Genomic DNA, 21,337 nt, shown 5'->3' on the forward strand with positions numbered 1-21,337 from the left:
CCCTAACTTTAATAAAAGCAGAAACCAAGAAATTGTTTCAACCCTTTAAACATTAAGTATATTTTCACTACTTAATTGGCGCTAACATTGTAAATAAGATTCAGTGGAAGATGCTAATGAACCTGTTACTTTCACACTTTGCCATTTGAGTGATAATTAGTCCTTACCTTTAAAGAAAAGCAAATGGGCAATATGAAGAGCAATTAAAATATAAAGAGGCTTGGGTGGTAGAATATTTGCCTAGCATGCATGACAACTCAGGTTCAATTCCTTGGTACCACATACATAGAAAAAAGCCAGACGTGGTGCTGCGGTTCAAGTGGTAGAGCTCTAGCCTTGAGAAAAAAAACCCAAGGATAGTGCTCAGACCCTGGACTCAAGCCCAGGACTGGCAAAATAAATATACATATATGAAGAGAGAGAGAGAGAAAGGCTAAACTGGGTATTGGTAGCTCATGCCTATAATCCCACTCAGGAGGCTAAGATCTGAGGATCACGATTCCAAGCTAGCATGGGCAAGCAAGTCCATGAGACTCTAATCTCCAGTGGTAGAGTGATAGCTTAGCAAATGCTCAGGGACAGGGCTCCAGCCCTGAGTTCAGGTCCCAGGACTAGCACCAAAAAAATTTACAAAACAAGAATCTAGTGGTTTGATCTTTGAATTTTATCCTAAGGAAAAAAAAATGTTCGGGGCCAGGAACACAGCCTAGTGGTAGAGTGCTTACCTAGCATGCAAGAAGCCCTGGTTTGATTTCTCAGTACCACATACTCAGAAAAAGCCAGAAGTGGTGCTGTGGCTCAAGTGGTAGAGCACTAGCCTTGAACAAAAAATGTCTAAGGACCGTGCCCAGGCCCTGAGTTCAAGCCCCAGGTCTGGCGAAACAACAACAAAAGCCATAGTTTTTGTAACTCTACACAGAAAAAGGAAACAAAATTTACAACTCTTGCAGAGGTTTTTTTCTTTTTTTTTTGGAGGGGGGGATGGGTGGTCATAGGGCTTGAACTCTGGCCTCAGTGCTGTCCCTGAGCATTTCAGCTCAAGGCTACTGCCCTACCCCTGGGCCTGGGTGCTGCTCCTGAGCTCTTCAGCTTAAGGCTACTACTCTACCCTTGATCCATAGCCCCACTTCCCGTTTTCTAATGATCAACTGGAGATAAGAATTTCTAGCTTTGTTTTGCCTGGACTGGCTTTTAACCATAATCCACTGATCTCAGCTTCCTGAGTAGTTAGCATTATAGGCATGAGCCATAGCGCAGGGCTACAGAGGTTTTTCTTTATTCTTCACACTGTTAGTAACTTTATTACTGCAGTACTGAAGAATATGTATCTAATACAAAAACATATGCTTAGTTATTAATGTGTTAACATTCACCTTTTGTTCTCTCAAAGTAAATCTGAAAAACTTCAGAAATAGATATAACGAGGAAAAATCCAAGATCAAGCAATATATACAAATAACTTTATTGTGTCTTTCAAGGTACATGGCCGCACAGGTGTGGTGCCCAATCCAGAAGGGAAAAGTTACAAAAGATACATAAGAACTATTCATAAAGATACATCATTATAGAAGGCTGGGACACAGTTTAGTCCTGAAACTCTTGCTCAGTATTTCATCAGCCCCTGGCTTCAATATCCAGTATCATCACCTTCCCCCCAAAAAGCACTATGGCTATATCCATTCTTAAAGAACAAATGCTTTCCACACAGAGCATTTTAAAGCTCAAGATCCGACAGAGAATTGAGGTGTAATTGACATAAAAACTCTTGCAAGCTTCTCCTTTTGTCCTATGTTCACTGAAGTCTCATCCGTTTCTCGGGGGGGCCTTTAGTGTTCCCAGTCTGTTGGACATTCTTTGTGGTCTCCTTCTCCTCAGATTTTACAGTTTCTGGAATAGGTTCTGCCTCTTTCTTGGTCTGTTCCACTAGACATCCAAAGTAGTTTTGTTTGTTGTTGTTTTTGTTTTGGAGATGAATGAGGGTGAAATGATCAATTAAATTTAGACAATGGGTAATATGAATAGTTCACTTTTCCATTTTCATCTTAATGGCTATCTCCAGCTCTAATTGATTCCTCAATCAGATGTAAGAATCCAGTTAAAAACTCAAAAATCTATTATTAACTCAAGAAAACTGACAACACTGGAGAAAAGAACATGACAATTATCTAAGTGATCATGAATAAATAATTATTCTAGCCCATTTCAATTGTAGTTCAATATCTGTTTTCGATGAAAAAAAAAAAAACTACCTCAAGACATCCTAGTTTCTTCACAATCCCTCCATACCTACTCTTTCCACAGGAATTCATCTTCTCAATACCAGTATTACTACCACAAAAGCCCCACCTCTTGTAAATCAAAGTTAAGGAGAAACAAATCACAATGAGAGCCTGGAAGGACAAACTACCATAGACTTTGTCTCATGCTGTTACTGTCACAGTGTTAAACAGAAGTTTGGTTTTACTTCAAGCTTAATAAGAATATTAGATAAAGCATACCTGGAACAGGCTTTTCTCCAGACTTTTGCTGTAATTTAAAAGACAGGGAATAAAAGGAGGAGGCAGAGAAGAAATAACAGAAAACAGAGCAGGTTAGCAAAGTTGTTTTTTTTCCTAATTCTTACTAAAATGGTAACTTTAAATTACATTATAAATGACTTCATAATGCAATTATTGTCTGTGTACCATAAAAATTATGATTCATATATTATATATATTTTTATCATTTTCTACTTCTTAGTATAAATCTAAAACCAAAATAGTGATACAAAATTTTTTTTTTTAAAGTGAAATAAACGCTGGTGGGCAAAAAAGCATAGGTAACTCCCAATATAACAACAGTGGGCAATTTTAATACCTTATTCTCACTGATAGATTACCCCAAAATTAGTCATTATGTTCTATTACCTGCACAAATTTGGGTGGGAATTTTTGTCTGAGATCTACAAGTAAGGCATCCACACGCTGTCTCTGAAAAATGGAACTTGGTTCTTCTTTCCTTTTGGCTTTAGGCTTGGCTTTATCTATCAAATATGAAATCTACATCAAAACAATGCTTCATCAGTTTGGTATCTTCTGTTTTACACATCTTTCTCCATCATAAACATATTCAAGCTTCATTTTTTTCAATAGACACTATATCAAGATGATTCCCCAAATAGGCTAAACACAACGTACAGATAGAAGGGTTCTCTTTCCTAAATGATGCTATCATTTGAAAGACTGGTGAACATGTCTTTTTGTTGTTGATTGTGGGACTAGAACTCAGTGACTAAGCACTATCCCCAAGCATCTTTGTGCTCAAGACTCATGCTTTACCCGTTGAGACACAGCACCACTTCCAGTTTCTGAGTGGTTAATTGGAGATAAGAGTTTCACAGGGACTTTTCTGCCCTAATTGGCTTTGAACCACAATCCTCAGATCTCAACCTCTTGAGTAGCTAGGATTATAGACAGGAGCCACCAATTCATGACTAACATGTCTTTTAAAGAAACTTTCATTTCTGGGCTGGGAGTTTGGCCTAGTGGTAGAGTGCTTGCCTAGCATGCATGAAGACTGGGGTTCAATTCCTCAGTACCACATACATAGAATAAAAGCTGGAAGTGGTGCTGTGGCTCCAGTGGTAGAGCTCTAGCCTTGAGAAAGCCCAATGACAGAGCTCGGATCCTGAATTCAAGGCCTACGATTGGCAAAAAAAAAAAAAAAGGGGGGGCCAGGAGGTTGGCCTAGTGGTTAAAGTGCTTGCCTAGCATGCACGAAGACCCGGGTTCGATTCCTTGGTACCAAATACATACAAAAAAGTCAGAAGTGGTGCTGAGGCTCAAGTGGTAGAGCTCTAGCCTTGAGAAAGTCCAAGGACAGTGCTCAGGCCCTGAGCTCAAGCCCAGGACTGGCAAAAAATAAAATAAAATAAAATAAAATGGTTTCTTAAAAAAAAAAAAAAGAAAGAAAAAGAAACTTCCATTTCATTAGGTAAGCAGAGCTATTTAAGAGTTGGATGGCTAAAGTTTTTTCAAAAATGTTTAAGTCAAAAAAAAAAAAATTTAAGTCACAATCCAGATTATCAGTCTGAAAATGTTTTGTATATTTTAAATGTGTCAAGTGGTCTTTTTCTTTTCTGATGAATGTAGTACTCCTTTAAAAAAATCTTTCATATTTTACTTACAGAAAAAGCACTTTGAGTTTTGACATATTTGAATATCTGGCATTATTACTCTTGTAGTTGGTGTCATTAATATTTTTAAAAAATCTTATAGCACAAGGATTATGATTATTTTGATTATTAGTCTGAGAACTGAGTTAACTACTATGTGACTATTGAACAAGTAGTGTATTCAGCACAGATTTGCTAGAAAAGGGAATGATTCATACCCATGATATGATAGCATGGGCCAGAGAAATTTCATCAGGCTCTTTAGAATGACATGTAATCAAGTGGTCTTTTTCTACCATGAAGACACAGGAAAAAACTAGAAAGAAAAATTCTGAAGTTATTCACAAGTGTGGGGGTGGGAGGGGAGAAAGAAGGCAGTTATGGAACTGTCTCTAAATAAAGGAGTCTTGATGTTATTCCTAACTCCATTAGGAAAGGGGAAAATAGCCCTATATCAAACACCATTGCCTGCACCAAATATAAAAAGGTAAAACTAGGGCCAGGAACAGTGACTCTTATCTGCAATCCCAGCTACTTAGGAAGTAGAGACCAGGAGAGCCACAATTTGAAGCCAGTCTTTGCAAAAAAGTTGGGGAGATCTCACCTCACACTTGTGATTCTAATTATATGAGAGGCAAAGTTAAGGACTGTAGTCTAAAGCTGGCCAAAGCAAAATCAAAACATTAGACAAATTACTCCACAGGTTTAAACTCTTTATAAAGGTTCCTTTTGCCATGTAATTTATTCTGAGTTGCTTTTGTCAAAGAAGGAAAGAGTATAGGAATATTACGATGGATACATTTCTGAGCATGGTGAAAAACATTGGCAGAGTAGTAGCTGTGGAAAATAGGATGCCTAGTGCCATAGTGGATATAACCCAAAAGGGTCAGAAAACAGTTTAGCCATCTACAGAAAAGGTTGTATGAGCAGCCCCTCATCCACTCTATCCTCAACACTAGACAGAGGGAGACTGAGCTCCAAATCCCAAGATGACACAATAGGTAGCAAGAAATACCTGTGCTTGTCCCTCAGTACTGTTTTTCTTCTTTGTGATCCACATATTTTAAATCCTTGAATCACTGTCATAAAAATTACCACTTACCTACCACTTACCTGTCCATTCCATGTGAAAGTTATTACTACATCTACTTATAAGAATCACAATTGCAATAATGTAACCATCCTATGAAAAGGTAAAATACACCTTAGAAATATCAGTATCCTTTTACCTAAGAAACCAGCTTCAGGGGAAGAAAGGTTAGGGGAATATAATAGAGGGGTGAACTCATTCAATATACACTGTTACACATCTATGGAATTATCACAATGAAATCCCCTTCTACTATTAATATATGCCACCAATAAAAGTATTTATAAAAAGAAAAGCTTCATCTTCAGAAGAATAAAGACCATTTTAGAGGGATAAGTATGCAGCACCAGGGTGTACTTCTGGTCTTAGGTTTAGAAAGTGCCACCCCCAGGGCCAGGAGTGTGACTTAGTGGTAGAGGGCTTGCCTAGCATGCACAAAGACCCAGGTTCAATTCCTCGGTACCACATATATAGAAAAAGCTGGAAGTGGTGCTATGGCTCAAGTGGTAGAGCTCTAGCCTTGAGAAAGCCCAAGGACAATGCTCAGGCTCTGAGTTCAAGTCCAGGACTGGCACATACAAAAAAAGTGCCACCACAACCAAACACACATACATACACACACACACACACGTGCGCACGAAGTGGAAAAGACAAGTGTATTTTAGAAAGATGTAGGTGCTCTACCTTGTTCTTCATGGTCTTTGAAATGCCACCAATATCCTTTGGAAGGATGATATCGACAGTAGGACATAGCTTCATCAAAAGCTGACTGAATGCCATGAACTGCAGTTAGCTCGTTAAAGAAAAAAAAAAAAATCAAGTGTTAAATTTCTCAATCAAAATTTCCAAAGTAAATTCAAAATATTATATATGTAAAGACAGTAATTTCCTAGTTGTTGTTTTTTAAGAATCTAAATTATGAGCCGGGAGTTCGGCCTAGTGATAAGAGTGCTTGCCTAGCATGCACGAAGACCAAGATTTGATTACTCGGCACCACATACATAGAAAAAAGCTGGATGTGGTGCTGTGGCTCAAGAGTAGAGCCTCTAGCCTTGAGAAAGTCCAAGGACAGTGCTCAGACCCCAAGTTCAAGCCCCACAACTAACAACAACAACAAAAAAAATCTAAATTACTATATAGCTAGAGTTGTACTGTCATTTCTCTGCAATCTTAAAAAAGAATTGTTTCCAGGTATCCCCGTATGTGCCCAAGTCCTTTACATAAAATGGTACAATAGTTGCATACAATCTATACATTCACCTATTTGCATTTTTTTTGGGGGGGGAGGCCAAGCCCTGGGGCTTGAACGCAGGGCTTGGGCACTGTCCTTGACCTCTTTTGCTCAACACTACCGCTCTGCCACTTGATCCACAGCACCACTTCTGGCTTTTTTTTTCTTTTTTCTCAGTCATGGGGCCTGAACTCTGGGCGTGGGCACCCACACACTCTGAGCTCTTCATGGTACTTCCAGTTTTCGAGTGGGTAACTGGAGATAAAAGTCTCATAGACTTTAGTGCCTGGGCTGGCTTTGAACCTTAATTCTCAGATCTCAGACTCCTGAGCAGCTAGGATTACAGGTGTGAGCCACTGCATCTGGCACTTCCAGCTTTTTCTATGTATGCGCTACCAAGGACTGAAATACAGGGCTCCATGTATGCTAGGCAAGAACTCTACCACTAGGCCAAACTCCTGGCCCCTCAGAGTATTTTTTTTTTTTCTGTTGTAGGACTTGAAATCTGAGCCTGGGTGTTGTCCCTGAGCTCTTTAGCTCAAGGCTACCACCCTATCCCTTGAGCCACAGTGTCACTTCCAGTTTTCTGGTGGTTAATTGGAGTCTTACTGACTTTAGTGCCTGGGCTGGCTTTGAACCACGATCCTCAGATCTCAGCCTCCTGAGTAGCTAGGATTATACGTGTGAGCCACCAAGAGAGTATTTTAATCCAGCAAAGGTGTGGAACCCACGCACAACGAAAGACAATTGATATATATATATATATATATATATTTTTTTTTTTTTTTTTTTTTGCCAGTCCTGGGCTTGAGCTCAGGGCCTGAGCACTGTCCTTGGACTTTCTCAAGGCTAGAGCTCTACCACTTGAGCCTCAGCACCACTTCCGGCTTTTTTCTATGTATGTGGAACCAAGGAATCGAACCCGGGTCTTCATGCATGCTAGGCAAGCACTTTAACCACTAGGCCAAACTCCTGGCCCCGACAATTGATATATTAATACTGACTTTGGCCCTCAGTAAACTGCAAAAAACATTCTAGTAGCCAACATTTTATGCCAACTTACACAAGGGGGATGAGTTCTTGTTTGTTTCTTGGAAGCTGGATATGTCTATTAAAATTTTGTTTAATGTTTAAAGAACATAAGTAAGAACACTTACCACTCTAGAGTTTATAACTGATCCCAAGTCTGGTGCCTGATAGATAACGCCAGCAATGATATAATAGTCAGCTAGCGGGATAACTAAAGCAACAGGGGAAAAATGTTTATGAATATACCTATAGATATAAATTGTTAGACATCTTAAATTAACAAGAAATATCTGACATTCTCTTAAACTAAGCTGGGAAACAGACAATTCTTGTTTTTGTAAATAAAACTGTATTGGGAGACAGCCACATGCATTAGTTACAAATTATCTATAGTTACTTGGGTAACAGTTGAGTAATTTTGCCCAGAAAGCCTAAAGAATTTATTTAGCTTTAAAAATAAAATATTCCAGGGGCCAAGAGTTTGGCCTAGTAATACAGTGCTTGCCTAGCATGCACAAAGACCCAGGTTCAATTCCTCTGTACCACATACATAGAAAAGGCCAGAAGTGGCACTGTGGCTCAAGTGGTAGAGCTCTAGCTTTCAGAAAGCCCAGGGACAATGCTCAGGCCCTGAGCTCAAGCCCAGATCTGGCGCGTGCGCGCGCACACACGCGCGCACACACACACACACACACACACACACACACACACAAAACCCAAATTTTTAGACAAGAGCAGTATGCCTTAAACTTTATTGAATAGCTGAATAACATTTGTTCAATTTAATGTGTGTTTGGAACCTGTTTAAATGAGATTCTTATCAGGAAGGCACAGTGCATTTCAAACAAATTCCCAAGTGGTGTCAATGCTCTTATCAATAAAAACAAGAGAACACAATAAAAACTATCTCTCTTACATTGAGAAACATGTTGGGTTCATAGTAAAGATACCTGATGTATTAAACTTAACCTCTGAGTTCCAGGGCCAAGCCCTAAGGAATAATATACCTGTTACAGAGCCTGGTGCCACCTGTGTGGCTTCTTTACCCTGAATTCTCTCACATGGTCTTGTCTTTCTTCTAAGGGTCTTTTTTTTTCCTCTGGGAAAAGACTCCAGACCTTTCACTTTGAAATTCAATCTGGATTCTGGAAATACAAGTTCTTTGGCAAGTCATTCTCTGAAATCATTGCCAGGGTAAGATTTGTTCCTAAATGTCTACCTTGAATTCTCTCTTTAGTGACATTTCCCAAAGCACTAGTTTGATTCCAGAGTGTCTTATTCTGGTCATCTCTAGAATAGATGATGAATTTGGGTCTTCAGAAAAACTATATTCTGCAGAGTTAGTTTTTTGTTTTATTTCTTTTGGTGCTGGTACTGGGCTTGAACTCAGGTCCTCATGTTCTCACTTAGCTTTGTCATTCAAGGCTGATATTGTACGACTTGAACCATACTTCTACTTCTATCTGTGCTAGTCAATTGGAGATAAATGCCTTATGCACAGTTTTTTTTGGTGGTGGTTGTGGGGCTTGAACTTGGGGCTTAGGTGCCGTCCTTGAGCTTTTTTGTTCAAGGCTAGCACTCTACCATTTTGAGCCACAATTCCACTTCTAGTTTTTAGGCGGTTAATTGGAGTGAAGAGTATCACAGAATTTCCTTCCTAGGCTGGCTTTGAACTATAATCCTTAGATCTCAGCCTCCTGAGTAGCTAAGATTACAAGCATAAGCTGCCAGCACCCACCAATTTTAGTTCTTCAGCAACTTTTAATAGTAAAATCCAAGTATGAGTTTTGTTTCAGTACATAACTAAGAATATCCAGTTGAAATTTGATACAACTGTATCTGTCATCTATTTTTTTTATTTTTTTTTTTGAATTTGACCTCAAGATTTTATTGTCTTCATAACAAAAGATGGAACTTGGAACTTGGTACTGTCTTCGTAGTAAAAGTTGCAACTTAGAACTGCATCACCTGCCCCTTTCTCTTTTTACCTCCACCCAGTTCAAAATGTTTGCATCTCTTAATAGCTAGCATTCTCTTAGATCTGCAGTTGGGCTCAACACATTCAAGTCTCAGTATAATCTTCTTTGTGGTCTTAGCTTTTTTCCAGAAAATTGGCTTAGTCTGACCACCACAGCCACTCTGTTTTCTGTCATAATGACGTTTTCCCTTGGGCATAAAGAGACTCCTTGCCCTTCTTGTACTGTGTTACTTCGTGAGGCTGGTGCTTGCCACACTTCTTACAGAAAGTCCAGAGGGTTTTGGGAATGTTAACCATGATGGCATGAAGCCTGCAGCAGTGCCAAAAGTGTCATCTATTTTATAACAAAATTAACTCATGTGTACTAAGATGAAAAGTTCCTTGTTGACTGTGACCTTTGGCCTCACAATTGCGTACACAAGGAAGTAGGCTGTTATCCGGATGACTCTGGGCAATGTTAATCACTTCTCATTTAACCAATTTGAGTCTTGATTGCTGCTTAGTTCGAATGTAGCCCCTGGCAGTTTCCTAGTTTTAAGAAGAGTATTTAAGGTTGGACCTTGAAATAAGCTGCGCTATAGTCTTAAGCTCACGACCACAGAATACAGTCTTAGGCTGGAGCCTTGGGCTGCTAACTTATGCTGTAGTCCTCCCAAACCCCATCTGTTTGTCTCTTTTCTATTTTCTTAGTCCCTACCCCCTATTTCAGGAATCCTGATCCGCTGCCAGCTGGCTCCGGCAGTTCCTTAGAATGCTTAAGGTTCCCTGAGATTCCCTGAGATTTCCTGATAACAGGAAAATAGGAACTGCCCTGATGTTAGGGCATGGGGAATTGTCTTTGGACATGTTGCAAAAGTCCTCATGATGGAATCTGGCTTCTGAAATATTTCCTAAGTGACAGTTATACCTATTGTACTGGTCTTTGTAGTCATCTATACAAACAATGTAAGTATAGCGGAGCCCTGATTTCCTTCTGGGAGTCTGAAATTCTGTTATGCAGAAGATGCAAGTCTTCAATAAAAATCCTGGACTTCTGAGTTTTAAAATGACTTTACTGAGCAGATATACACATGTGGTTACATCGCACTGCTAAATAACCACAATTATGGCTCCTTTCAGGAGGAAAAACCTGCACAGGATTCCTATAGACCACACCCAATATGTCTTTTTCCATGACTAATCTCACTGTACTTACTGTGTAGCTCTAATGGATTTTAGCAGTGAGTACAAAGACATTCTGAGTCTGACGAGCCCACTTAGCAAAGTACTAAAAATGTATGAGACCAAAACAGCTAAATTTCCCCAAAATAAGAACATATAGGTCAGGAAGTATGTAAGATACTTAGAAAAAAATATGTAAGATACTTAGAAAAAAATAATAATGCCTGAAGCTGATATGCTTTACCTTGAGTAGGAGACTGGCGCTGCTGTTTTCGAATGATGAAAAGAATGGGCTCTTGAGCATGCAAGAGGATATACTCTATTCCAACCATTTGACTGTAATAGACAGACACCCAGAGAGTGATGAATGCCCACACAATTTTGTAAGACTTTTCAATTACTAGATAAATTGCAGCAACATTGCTAATAGGATTAAAACTGCCATGGGCCGGGAGTTTGGCCTAGAGGTAAAGTGCTTGCCTAGCATGCATGAGGACCCAGGTTCAATTCCTCGATACTAAACACACAGAAAAAAGGCAGAAGTGGTGCTGAAGCTCAAGTGGTAGAGCTCTAGCCCTGAGAAAGGCTCTGAACTCAAGCCCAGAACTGGCAAGCAAAAAAAAAAAAAAAAAAAAAATTGCCTATGTTTGGTTTAAAAACTGCCTATTTGTGAAAACTGGGAAGTATACAAGAGTTAAGATTTGGTTTTTAAACAAAAATGAAATTTTTCTACAAATTCATAGCGAATTTAAACTAAGTATTTTAACTATAAATGCACACTGAGTAGTATGCGTCAAAAAGCCAATCAAAATAGCATAATACTTTCTGACCAAATAGAAAAAGATATTTTTAAAATGCTAAGGAATTGAGAATGTGGTAGAGTGCTTTACCTACCATGCACATAGACTCAGGTTCGAGTCCTCAGTACCACATACACAGTAAAATCCAGAAGTGGTGCTGTGGCTCAAGTGGTAGAGTTCTAGCCTTGAGAAAGCCCAAGGGCAGTGCTCGGGCCCTGAGCTCAAGGCCCAGGACTGGCCAAAAAAAAAAAAAAAAAGAAGTTAAGGAGACCCAACTACATATTCTACCCTAACGACAAACAAAAGAAAACCTTATCTGTAACCCAATACATTTTTTTAATTGCCAGGTATATGTAAGTTGTCTTTAGTAGCTCTATTTGCCTCATGACAAAAGACATTCATAATACCATGTTATAATAATAATGCTATAATACTGTAGAAGTTTAATTCATAAAACCCACCCCCCACCCCAGCCCCAATACTTAGGTGACATGATAAAATTATATATAGATGTTTCAGACATTTTACAATAGTAAAAATTCTTAATTATTTAGGATCTTCAACTAAAGAATCCTGTTTCATGTTTGGCTAAAATATTCTTTGTCATTCAAAAACTATATATGTAACATTGAATTAGATTTTAAAAGGACAATAATTATAGTTACCGGGCTGACAGCAGTTGTTCATCACAGGACCTAAACCTCAGTTATAATTATGAAATTATACAGAAAAGACAGGTGACTGCTAGTAAATCCTTCACATGTCAAACCCAAAGTTTTCTTCCAAAAGTTCTACTCTATGATTCTACAACTCAAAAGAACTATTCATTGCAAAATCTCTAGTTACTTACTTCAGATGTTCTAGTGTTAGCCTCTGCATTTTGACCACTTCATTATTGCACGTCCTGTCATAAAAAGGATTACTTCTTTCTGAAAAGTAATCCAGTACACTACCACTGTTCAAAATGGGGATCCAAGAGCTGTCAACCCAAGAGATTCCCAGCAGATTATCTAGGTGAAAGAAAATGACAAAGGATAAGAAAAAAGAATCAAGTCCAACAAATATCTACTATGCATCCAATGTAGTAGAATATAAAAATGGCATGGCCCCTATCTACATTCTCATTGCCTAACAGGAGAAACATATGCAAGAAAGCAATGACAACACAAACTAGGAAGCATTATAATAAAGGTAGGGTTACATGAATCATAAGAGCACAGAAAGAAACCCAGAAGGAGAACAAGCTAGAGAGTTGGGTGTAGGGTACCCTGGGTCAGTGGGAAGGCCTTGTCTGGAGGGAATAGGTCTGATCACACTTGTGTGGCACTAAAGGAACTAGCCCTGTGTATGAAGAGAATCCCTGGATGCTGAGACCCGCCTTCCCCAGCAATGATAGCAAATTCCTGTGTCCCCAATGCAACCATAGCTGAAGAACAGCCCGAGGCTGAACTGTTCATGAAGGCTGGCACTGATGAGGCAATGATTAGGAATTGCCCCTTCTCCCAGAGACTGTTCATGGTATTATGGCTCAAAGGAGTCACCTTCAACATCACCAAAAGGTGGACAGAGACAGTACAGAAGCTATGTCCAGGAGGGAAGCTCCCATTCCTGCTCTATGGAAATGAAGTATACACAGACAGCAACAAAATTGGGCAACTTTTGAAAACAGTGTTGTGCTCTCCCAGGGACCCAAAGTTGGGTCCAACAAGCTGGGCTAGACTTTTTTTGCCAAATATTCTGCCTACATCAAAAATTGAATGCCTACCCAGCACTCAATGATAAACTGGTGAAGGAACTACTGAAGGCCCTGAAGATCTTAAGACAATTACTTGACATCCCTCCCCTCACAGCCTCCTGCCAGAAGAAGTGATGAAACCAGTGCAGAAGATGAAGGCATCTCTCAGAGAAAATTTCTGGATAGCAATGAGCTCACCCTGGCTGAGTGCAACCTGTTGCCAAAATTACACACAGTACAGATGGTATGTAAGAAGTACAGGGGATTCACCATTTCTGAAACTTTTCAAGGAGTGCACCAGTACTTGAACAATGCCTATGCTCTTGAAGAATTTGCCTCCACCTGTCCAGATGATGAAGAGATGGCCTATGAGCAAGTGGTGAAGGCCCTCAAATAAGTTCTTCCTAGAACAATATCCTCCCCTCCACGTTCTGCACAGAGACAGAGGGTAACTTCCACATTGCTGTCCAGATGGACACACTCCAACACTGCCAGTAGCCAGAGAATCCTGGGGTGCTTGTGCAGAGGTAAGGGGGGTAGGGATGAGGAGAATAAAAGATTTTTATTGTGGAGTGGGAGGGGTAAGAGAATGTATTTCAGTAATAAAATAGAGAATGAAAATACCAAAAAAAGCACAGAGAAATAAGAATTTACTTAAAGGAGTAGAAAGAATTTTTTCTAAGGATAGGAGGTGGGTGTACTCACTGTACGTGATATAGGATTTTGGTGGTGGCTCCCTTCCTGTTCTCACATGAGTTTTAATATATTTTTACTATTGATACTCATAAACGGGAAACACAAGCATGTTCACATCATTCATCAATAACTAGCAATGAACCCAAGTCACAGTAATTAGCAAATGCTTGTAATTCATAGAGGATTATAAAACAAGTATGATTTGCTCTACTAACCAAAGATGTTTATCAATTCATTTACAGACTTCAATATCCACCTCCATTATCCAAGGGTGTTCGATCAGAAAACGTTTAACTGAGATTAAAGAGTACAGTCTATTCAGTCCCCAGGACTGACAAAAAATAAATAAATAAATAAATAAATAAATAAATAAATAAATAAATAAATAAATAAAAATGTTATTAAGCCGGGCGCGGTGGCTCACCCCTGTAATCCTCGGTGCCACAGGAGGATAAGATCAGAGGAAGCCAGCCCCAGGATTAAAGTCAGAGCATTCAAGTCCGGGAGAGTCTCATCTCTAGTTAACCCCTAGAAAACGGGAAGTGGGGCTGTGGCTCCAGGGGTAGGGCGGTAGCAGGGCGCTGAAGAGATCAGGGAAAACACCCAGGCCTAGAGTTCAAGCCCCATGACCACCACCCCCCCCCCAAAAAAAAAGGAACACTGCATGGCTGTAAAATAAGCAAGCGTTGCGCATAAAAAAGCTCAGGGACAGCGCCCAGGTAACTCGAGTTTAAGTCCTAGGATTGGAGAGAGAGAGAGAGAGAGGAAAAAAAATTCATACGTACACGGTACCAAGATTAAGAAGTTGCCATCTCCATCTCCACAGTTACTCGCTGGCTGGGGCCCTGACCTGTGCAGCTAGGAGGCGTTCCGGACCGAAAGGCCGAGCTTACGACGGCGGGAAAGACTCGGGGATTCCGCCGGGGGCCCCAGCGAGCCGAGCGCGGGCGCCGCGAGCCTTCCTCCCGCTCCTCCCTCTGCACCTAGACCGACCGGTCAGTACGAGACGACCTCCCCGGGCCGCCGCAGACACCAGCCTGGACCCCAGCTGGGTGGCGGGCTCGCAGCTCCGAGCGGCGGCGCTCTCAAGTGTCCCCTCGGGGACCGGGGTGGAGGGGAAACTCAGCACCTTCTGAAACTAGGAACTACCCGGGAACCCTTGAGAAATCTCCCGAACGCAGCGTAACATCACAAAGAAAGCCCAACAGCCCCAATCACCTCGGATGTCGACGGCCGCCATAATCCCACAAGTGCCCGGAGACTCTTCTTCCGGCGCTGAGGAAACGCGAAAGGACGGAGACCGCGGGGCGGCGGGCGACGGGTAGTCAAAAGAGACAAAAAGATTCACTCGCGAAGCAGAAGGGGCGTGGTCAGTGAGCCCAGGATTGCGGCGGCGAGGAGAAAGGTGGGAAGGGGCTGGGCAAAACCTGCCTCTTAGTGCATGTTAGGCAAGCACTCTACCACTAGGCCAAAGTCCTGGCCCCGAGAGTGCTATTTTTAAGCAACAAACTTCGGCGGCTGAGTTAGTGATCCAGGTCTTGAGTTCAAGCCCCAAGACGGAAGGAAGGAGAGGAGAGGGGAGGGGAGAGGAGGGGAGAGGAGGGAAGAGGGGAGAGAGGGAGAAAGGAAAGAAGGAAAAAAGCTGTCTCCTACTGTTAAAAGTAAAGCTGACACGCAATCTACACCACTAAATATATATATACAACATTTTTTTTTGCCAGTCCTGGGCTTGAGCTCAGGGCCTGGCACTGTCCTTGGACTTTCTCAAGGCTAGAGCTCTACCACTTGAGCCACAGCACCACTTCTGGCTTTTTCTCTGTATATGGTACTGAGGAATCAAACCCAGGTCTTTGTGGATGCTAGGCAAGCATTCTACCACTAGACTAAATTCCCCGCCCCACAAAAAAATATTATTAAAGAATTTATTAACATTGAGTTTTACATCATATTTCAAATGACATGTTTAACAGATGTTCAAGAAGGGAATCACTGGCACTTAGTTTTTAGAACATTGTCAAAATTAGGCTAAGGGTTTGTATATCATAGATACATATTAATTTATGAAATAAAACATGTCTACAGAGTCAAAGGTTTCTATGTTATGTAGTTATGTTTAAATTTCCAATACCATGTCCGTAGCATTGGGTATGCAATGCTCTTGTACTATTTGGATCTAATAGCCACATATTAAGGATACCATGCACCTTCTGTTCCTTTGGTCTTGACTTGTCTCACTCAACATGATTTGCTCTAGATTCATCCACTTCCCTGCAAATGCCATTATTTGATCTTGTCTGTTGGCTATGTAGAATCCCATTGTATATATACATACAACATTTTCTGTATCCATTCATCTGCAGTAGGGCATCTGGATTGTTTCCATCGCCTGGCTATTGTGAATAGTGCAGAGATAAACCTAGCTGAGCAGGTGTCCTCATCATATCTTGGGTTATGATGTTCAGGGTAGATGCCCAGAAGTGGTATGGCTGGATCTTAGGGAAGGTCCATTTTCAGTTCTTTAAGAAACCTCCACACTGCTTTCCAGAGTGGCTGAACTAGTTTACAATCCCACCAGCAGTGTAGTAGGGTTCCTTTTTCTCCACAACCCTGCCAGCAACTGTCATTGTCTTAGTTCAAAATCTTGGCCATTCTTGTTGGGGTAAGCTGGTACCTTAGGGTTGTTTTTATTTGCATTTCCTTTATGACCATAGATGATGAACATTTCCTCATATGCTTTTCTGCCATTTTAATCTCTTCTTTTCATAAGTCTCTCTTTAGTTCCCTTGCCCATTTAGTGAATGGTTTGTTGGGTTTGGGGGGGATTAGTTTCTTGAGTTCCCTGTAGATACTGGATATTAAGCATTTGTCTGATGTGTTATTGGTAAATACCTTGTCCCATTTGGTTGGCCATCTTTCTAGTTTTGTGATTATGATTTTATCTGTGCAGAAACTTTTTATTTTTAGGTAATCACATTTATCGAGTCTCTCTAATCTGGTGACCCTGGGATTCTGTTCAGGAATCTTTTGCCTGTGCCTATGAATTCCAGTGTCTCTCCTACTCCATCATATCTCAGTTTCTCCGTTTTCAGTCTGACATTGAGGTCTTTGATCCATTTTGAGTTATGCTTGTGCATAGCCAAAGGCTAGGGTCAATTTTTAGTTTTCTGTATGTGGCTGCCCAGTTTTGCCAGCACCAATAATTGAATAGACTGTGTTTGTTCCAGTGTATATCTTTGGCTCCTTTGTCAAACACAAGTTGACTATAGGTATGTGGTTCTATTTCTGGGACTTCTATTCTGTTCCACTGATATTCCGGTCTGTTTTTGTGCCAATACCAAGTGGTTTTTGTTATTATGGCTCTATACCACCAGCATTGCTCCTTTTGCCTAGAATTGTTTTTGGCTGTTCTAGGTCTTTTCTTGTTCCATATGAACCTTTGGATTGTATCTTCTATTTCAGTAAAGAATGTCTTTGGGATTTTGATGGAGATTGCATTGAGTTTGTATATCAATTTTGGCAGTATAGCCATTTTCACTATGTTGGTTCTCTGTAGCCATGAGCATGGGATGTCTTTCCATTTCCTAATGTCCTCTTTAATTTCTTTCATTAGGCTTTTATAGTTTTCATTAAATAATTCCTTTACTTCTTTGGTTAAGTTAACTCCTAAGTATTTTATTCTTTTGGGGGCTTTTGCAAATGGGATCATTTTCTTGATTTGGCCTTCTGTTTGTGTATTGTTGGTGTACAAGAAGGCTACTGACTTCTAAAGCTTAATTTTGTATCCTGCCACTTTGCTAAAATGGTTTATTAATTCTAGAAGTTTGGGAGTGGAGTTTGTTGGGTCATTCAAGTAGAGGATCATGTCATCTGCGAATAAGGATAGTTTAATTTCTTCTTTCCCTATGTGGATCTCTTTGATGTCCTTTTCTTGCCTTATTGCTCTGGCTAAGGGTTCCAGCACTATATTGAAGGGAAGTGGAGAGAGTGGGTATCCCTGTCTAGTTCCTGATTTTAAGGTAAATGGTTCCAGTCTTTCACCATTTAGTATAATACTGGCTGTAGGTTTGTCATATATGGCTCTAATTATTCTAAGGACTGTACCTCTTATTCCTATTTTTTCTAGTGATTTCAACATGAATGGATGTTGTATTTTGTCAAATGCCTTCTCCCCGTTCAGAGAAATTATCATATGATTCTTATCCTTAGCTCTGTTGATGTGATATATTACATTGATTGATTTGGGAATGTTAAACCAGCCTTGCATCTGTAGAATGAAGCCTACTTGATCATAGTGTATAATTTTTAAAATTTGTTTCTGGATTCTGTTGGCTAGTATTTTATGGAGGAGTTTTGTGTCTGTGTTCATTAGCGAGATAGGTCTGTAGTTTTCTTTTTTTGTTGGGTTTTTCCCTGGTTTGGGGATAAGTGTAATATTAGCTTCATAAAATGAGTTTGGTATTGCTTCTTCTGCTTCTATTTCTCGGAAGAGTTTCAAGAGTATAGGTGTTACTTCATCTTTAAACGTCTTGTAGAATTCCACAGTGAAACCATCTGAACCTGGGCTCTTTTTTGTTGGCATTTCCCTGATTACTTCCACAATTTCATTGTATGAAATTGGTTTGTTCATGGGGGGTTTGCGGGGGGAGGGAAATGGGTACCAAGACATGTGAAAGGGTATCAATGTATGTGAATTAATGCACCTTCTATCTGGCAAATATCATGTAACCCTTTTACTAATTACAATTTAAAAAATAAATTAAAAAAAAGTAATCGGTTTGTTCAACCCATAAAAATTTTTTAAAAATCAACCAATCAACCACACCCCACCACCAATAACCAAAAACCTTAAAACTAGATTCTGTCCCTGACTACTGGCTTAAGACTACTAAAGACTCCCTAAACACAAAATTTATCAACTCAGGATAAAAGGACTCTGAAGATGGATCTTTCGATGTGTAACAGGGTCAGTATTTATTAGGGAATGCTTTTACAATCAACATTTATTGAAAAGACAGAGAAGGAAACAACATTCAGCAAAGAACCAATGGAGCTGCAGTTGAGGCCTGGCCCAAGAGGAGCTTTGGAGCTGAGATGGACCCCCTGAATTGTCCTAATGAAGGATCTAAGTCTGGGAAGGGTTCTGGGTACTTCATCAAAGTATTCTTCCATTCCACATTTCACAAAGGTCAAAACTGGTGTTTTGAGGCACATCAATTGAAGCTCATAAGTTATTTTATTGGTTGTAACTCGATGACAGAAAGTAACTTCCCAGATGGATTTATTCTTTCAGTCCCATGACCATAGAGAATGAATTTCTATAGCATTAAGTCATTACATAGTTGATACTTATTAATATCACAAACTTACATTACTATTGTAAGGGGAAAATATGAATCATAATTCACATGCACAGTGGAATCCTCCCTTATATAGCCCACATATGTTAATTTTTTATTAAAGAATTTATTAACATTGATTTTTACATAATATTTCAAATGACATGCTTAACAAACAAGTGTTCAATAAGGGAATCTCTGAATACAATCTCTGGCAATATTTTAATTTTTAAGAAGAAATTATTATAATGAAGTGTTGAAAATTCCATAAATATTTCTGCAAAGACTGTGGACAGAAGAACATAGAAAATAACTGGAAAATTAAGGAAGGCTACACAGAAAAGGTTACATTTGTGCCAGCTATGTTAACTTTTTAATTTAAAAAAAATTATGGGCTGGATGGGTGACTCATGCCTGTAATCTTATCTACTCAGGAGGCTGAGATCTGAGGATCAAAGTTGAAAGCCAGCCCAAGCACAAAAGGACCTGAGAATTTGTGGGGCGGGGAAGGGGGGTCATGGGGCTTGATCTCGGCCTGGGCACTGTCCCTGAGCTCTTCAGATCAAGGCTATTGCCCTACCCCTGGGCCTGGGTGTTAGCCCTAAGCTCTTCAGCTCAAGGCTACCATCCTACCCTTGAGCCAAGCCCCAGTTCCCCTTTTCTAGAGGTTAATTGGAGATAAGAGTCTCAAGTCCTTTTGTGCCTGGGCTGGCTTTGAACCTTGATCCTAGATCTCAGCTTCCTGAGTAGCTAGGATTACAGATGTGAGCCACCCTGCTCTGCTCTGCTCTGCTAAGGACCAGAGACTCTAATCTCCAATTAACTCAAGAAAACGGAAAGTGGGGCTTGGCTGAAGGGTAGGGTTGTAGCTTTGAGCTGAAGAGCTCAAGGACAACATCCAAGCCCAAGGGTAGGGCAGTAGTATTGATCTGAAGAGCTCAAGGACTGCACCCAGGCAGAGTTCAAGCCCCATGAAGCCCCAGCAAGTGATGGTTCTGATAATTGTTTTGACAGTAAAAGCTAAAGCGGAGTAACCACTGAAAACAAAGGTGAGCAGCTGGGGGCCGGGAGTTTGGCCTAGCGGTTAAAGTGCTTGCCTAGCATGCATGAAGACCCGGGTTCGATTCCTCGGTACCACATATATAGAAAAAAGCCAGAAGTGGTGCTGAGGCTCAAGTGGTAGAGCTGTAGCCTTGAGAAAGTCCAAGGACAGTGCTCAGGCCCTGAAAGGTGAGCAGCTAACTAGGGCTGCAGTTCCACAGGAAGACATGAGGGGGCATAAGAGAATAAAAGCCTTTCAAAAAAGAAATCTTTCAACAAGCCACTAGAGCTAAAGCCTGAAGGTCTCCCCTTCATGGAGCAAGACTGAGAAATGTGGCTTTTTTATTTTTTTAAGATGTCAAAATGCCAGAAACACACGTATTACTATAACCATCATGTGTATACTCATACTGATAAAAATCATACAAACCTGTTATTACAATAGTGTCACACACACAAAAATATCTAGCTGGCCAAGCCTGTTAACCCTACCTATGTAAGAGGTTGAGAGCAGAGGATCTGGGTTTGAAGTCAAACCAGCAGAAAAGTTTTTAGATTCTCTATCTCCAATTAACCAGCAAAATGCCAGATAGGAGACATGGCTCAAGGAGTAAGTGCCAACCATGAGCAAGACAGCCAAGCAAGAGTATGAGGACTGGTGTTGTTCAAGCCCCAGTACCAGTACCAAAATTCAATACAATAAATTCCTCCAAGTAACAAGCTAACTGTACACCTTGAGAAGTTTCAGAAAGGAACATGGCTATCTCAGTGGTAGAACATGTTGCCAGCTTTTATACTTTACAAAGTCCTGGGTTCAATTTCCAGCAAAGAAAGGAAAAAGAAAGAGAGGGAGGCAAGGAGGAAAGAAGAGAAGAAAGGGAACCAAATAGAAAAGAATTTTCTAAACCCAAACCCAGAACTAGCAGAAAAGAAGAAATGCTTATAATTAGAGCAGAGATAAATGAAACCGAAAATTAAAAAAGAAAAGAAAAGAAAAACCAGCAAAAGCAAGGGAAGTTTTTTTTTTGGGGGGGGGGTGCTGGTCCTAGGACTTAAACTCAGAACCTGGCTGATGGCATGAATAAAA

General features: G+C 40.3%; 1 protein-coding gene and 2 pseudogenes across 3 annotated transcripts; 1 reads left to right on the plus strand and 2 right to left on the minus strand.

Annotated features, from left to right (window-relative positions):
* Positions 1–1,438: 1,438 nt before the first annotated feature.
* Med6 (mediator complex subunit 6) lies at positions 1,439–15,159 on the minus strand. Of its 3 annotated transcripts, none has more exons than XM_090344391.1 (8): positions 15,092–15,159; positions 12,293–12,452; positions 10,887–10,978; positions 7,632–7,714; positions 5,928–6,036; positions 2,907–3,022; positions 2,499–2,526; positions 1,439–1,923 (listed from the first exon to the last, which is right to left on the minus strand). In XM_090344391.1, the coding sequence occupies exons 1-8, from the start codon at positions 15,111–15,113 to the stop codon at positions 1,793–1,795; spliced, it is 741 nt and encodes a 246-aa protein (XP_090200517.1). In that variant the 5' UTR covers positions 15,114–15,159; the 3' UTR covers positions 1,439–1,792. The 3 variants fall into 3 exon arrangements, with proteins under 3 accessions (XP_090200517.1, XP_090200518.1, XP_090200519.1); XM_090344392.1 differs by lacking the exon at positions 15,092–15,159 and adding an exon at positions 14,659–15,082; XM_090344393.1 differs by lacking the exon at positions 2,907–3,022.
* LOC150054637 (large ribosomal subunit protein eL42-like) lies at positions 8,208–9,863 on the minus strand (annotated as a pseudogene).
* Positions 12,832–13,574, plus strand: LOC150054638 (chloride intracellular channel protein 1 pseudogene; annotated as a pseudogene).
* Positions 15,160–21,337: the final 6,178 nt, after the last annotated feature.

Source organism: Megascapheus bottae, chromosome 14 (assembly GCF_031878675.1).
Source record: "Megascapheus bottae isolate mThoBot1 chromosome 14, mThoBot2.hap1, whole genome shotgun sequence".
NCBI lineage: Eukaryota > Metazoa > Chordata > Mammalia > Rodentia > Geomyidae > Megascapheus > Megascapheus bottae.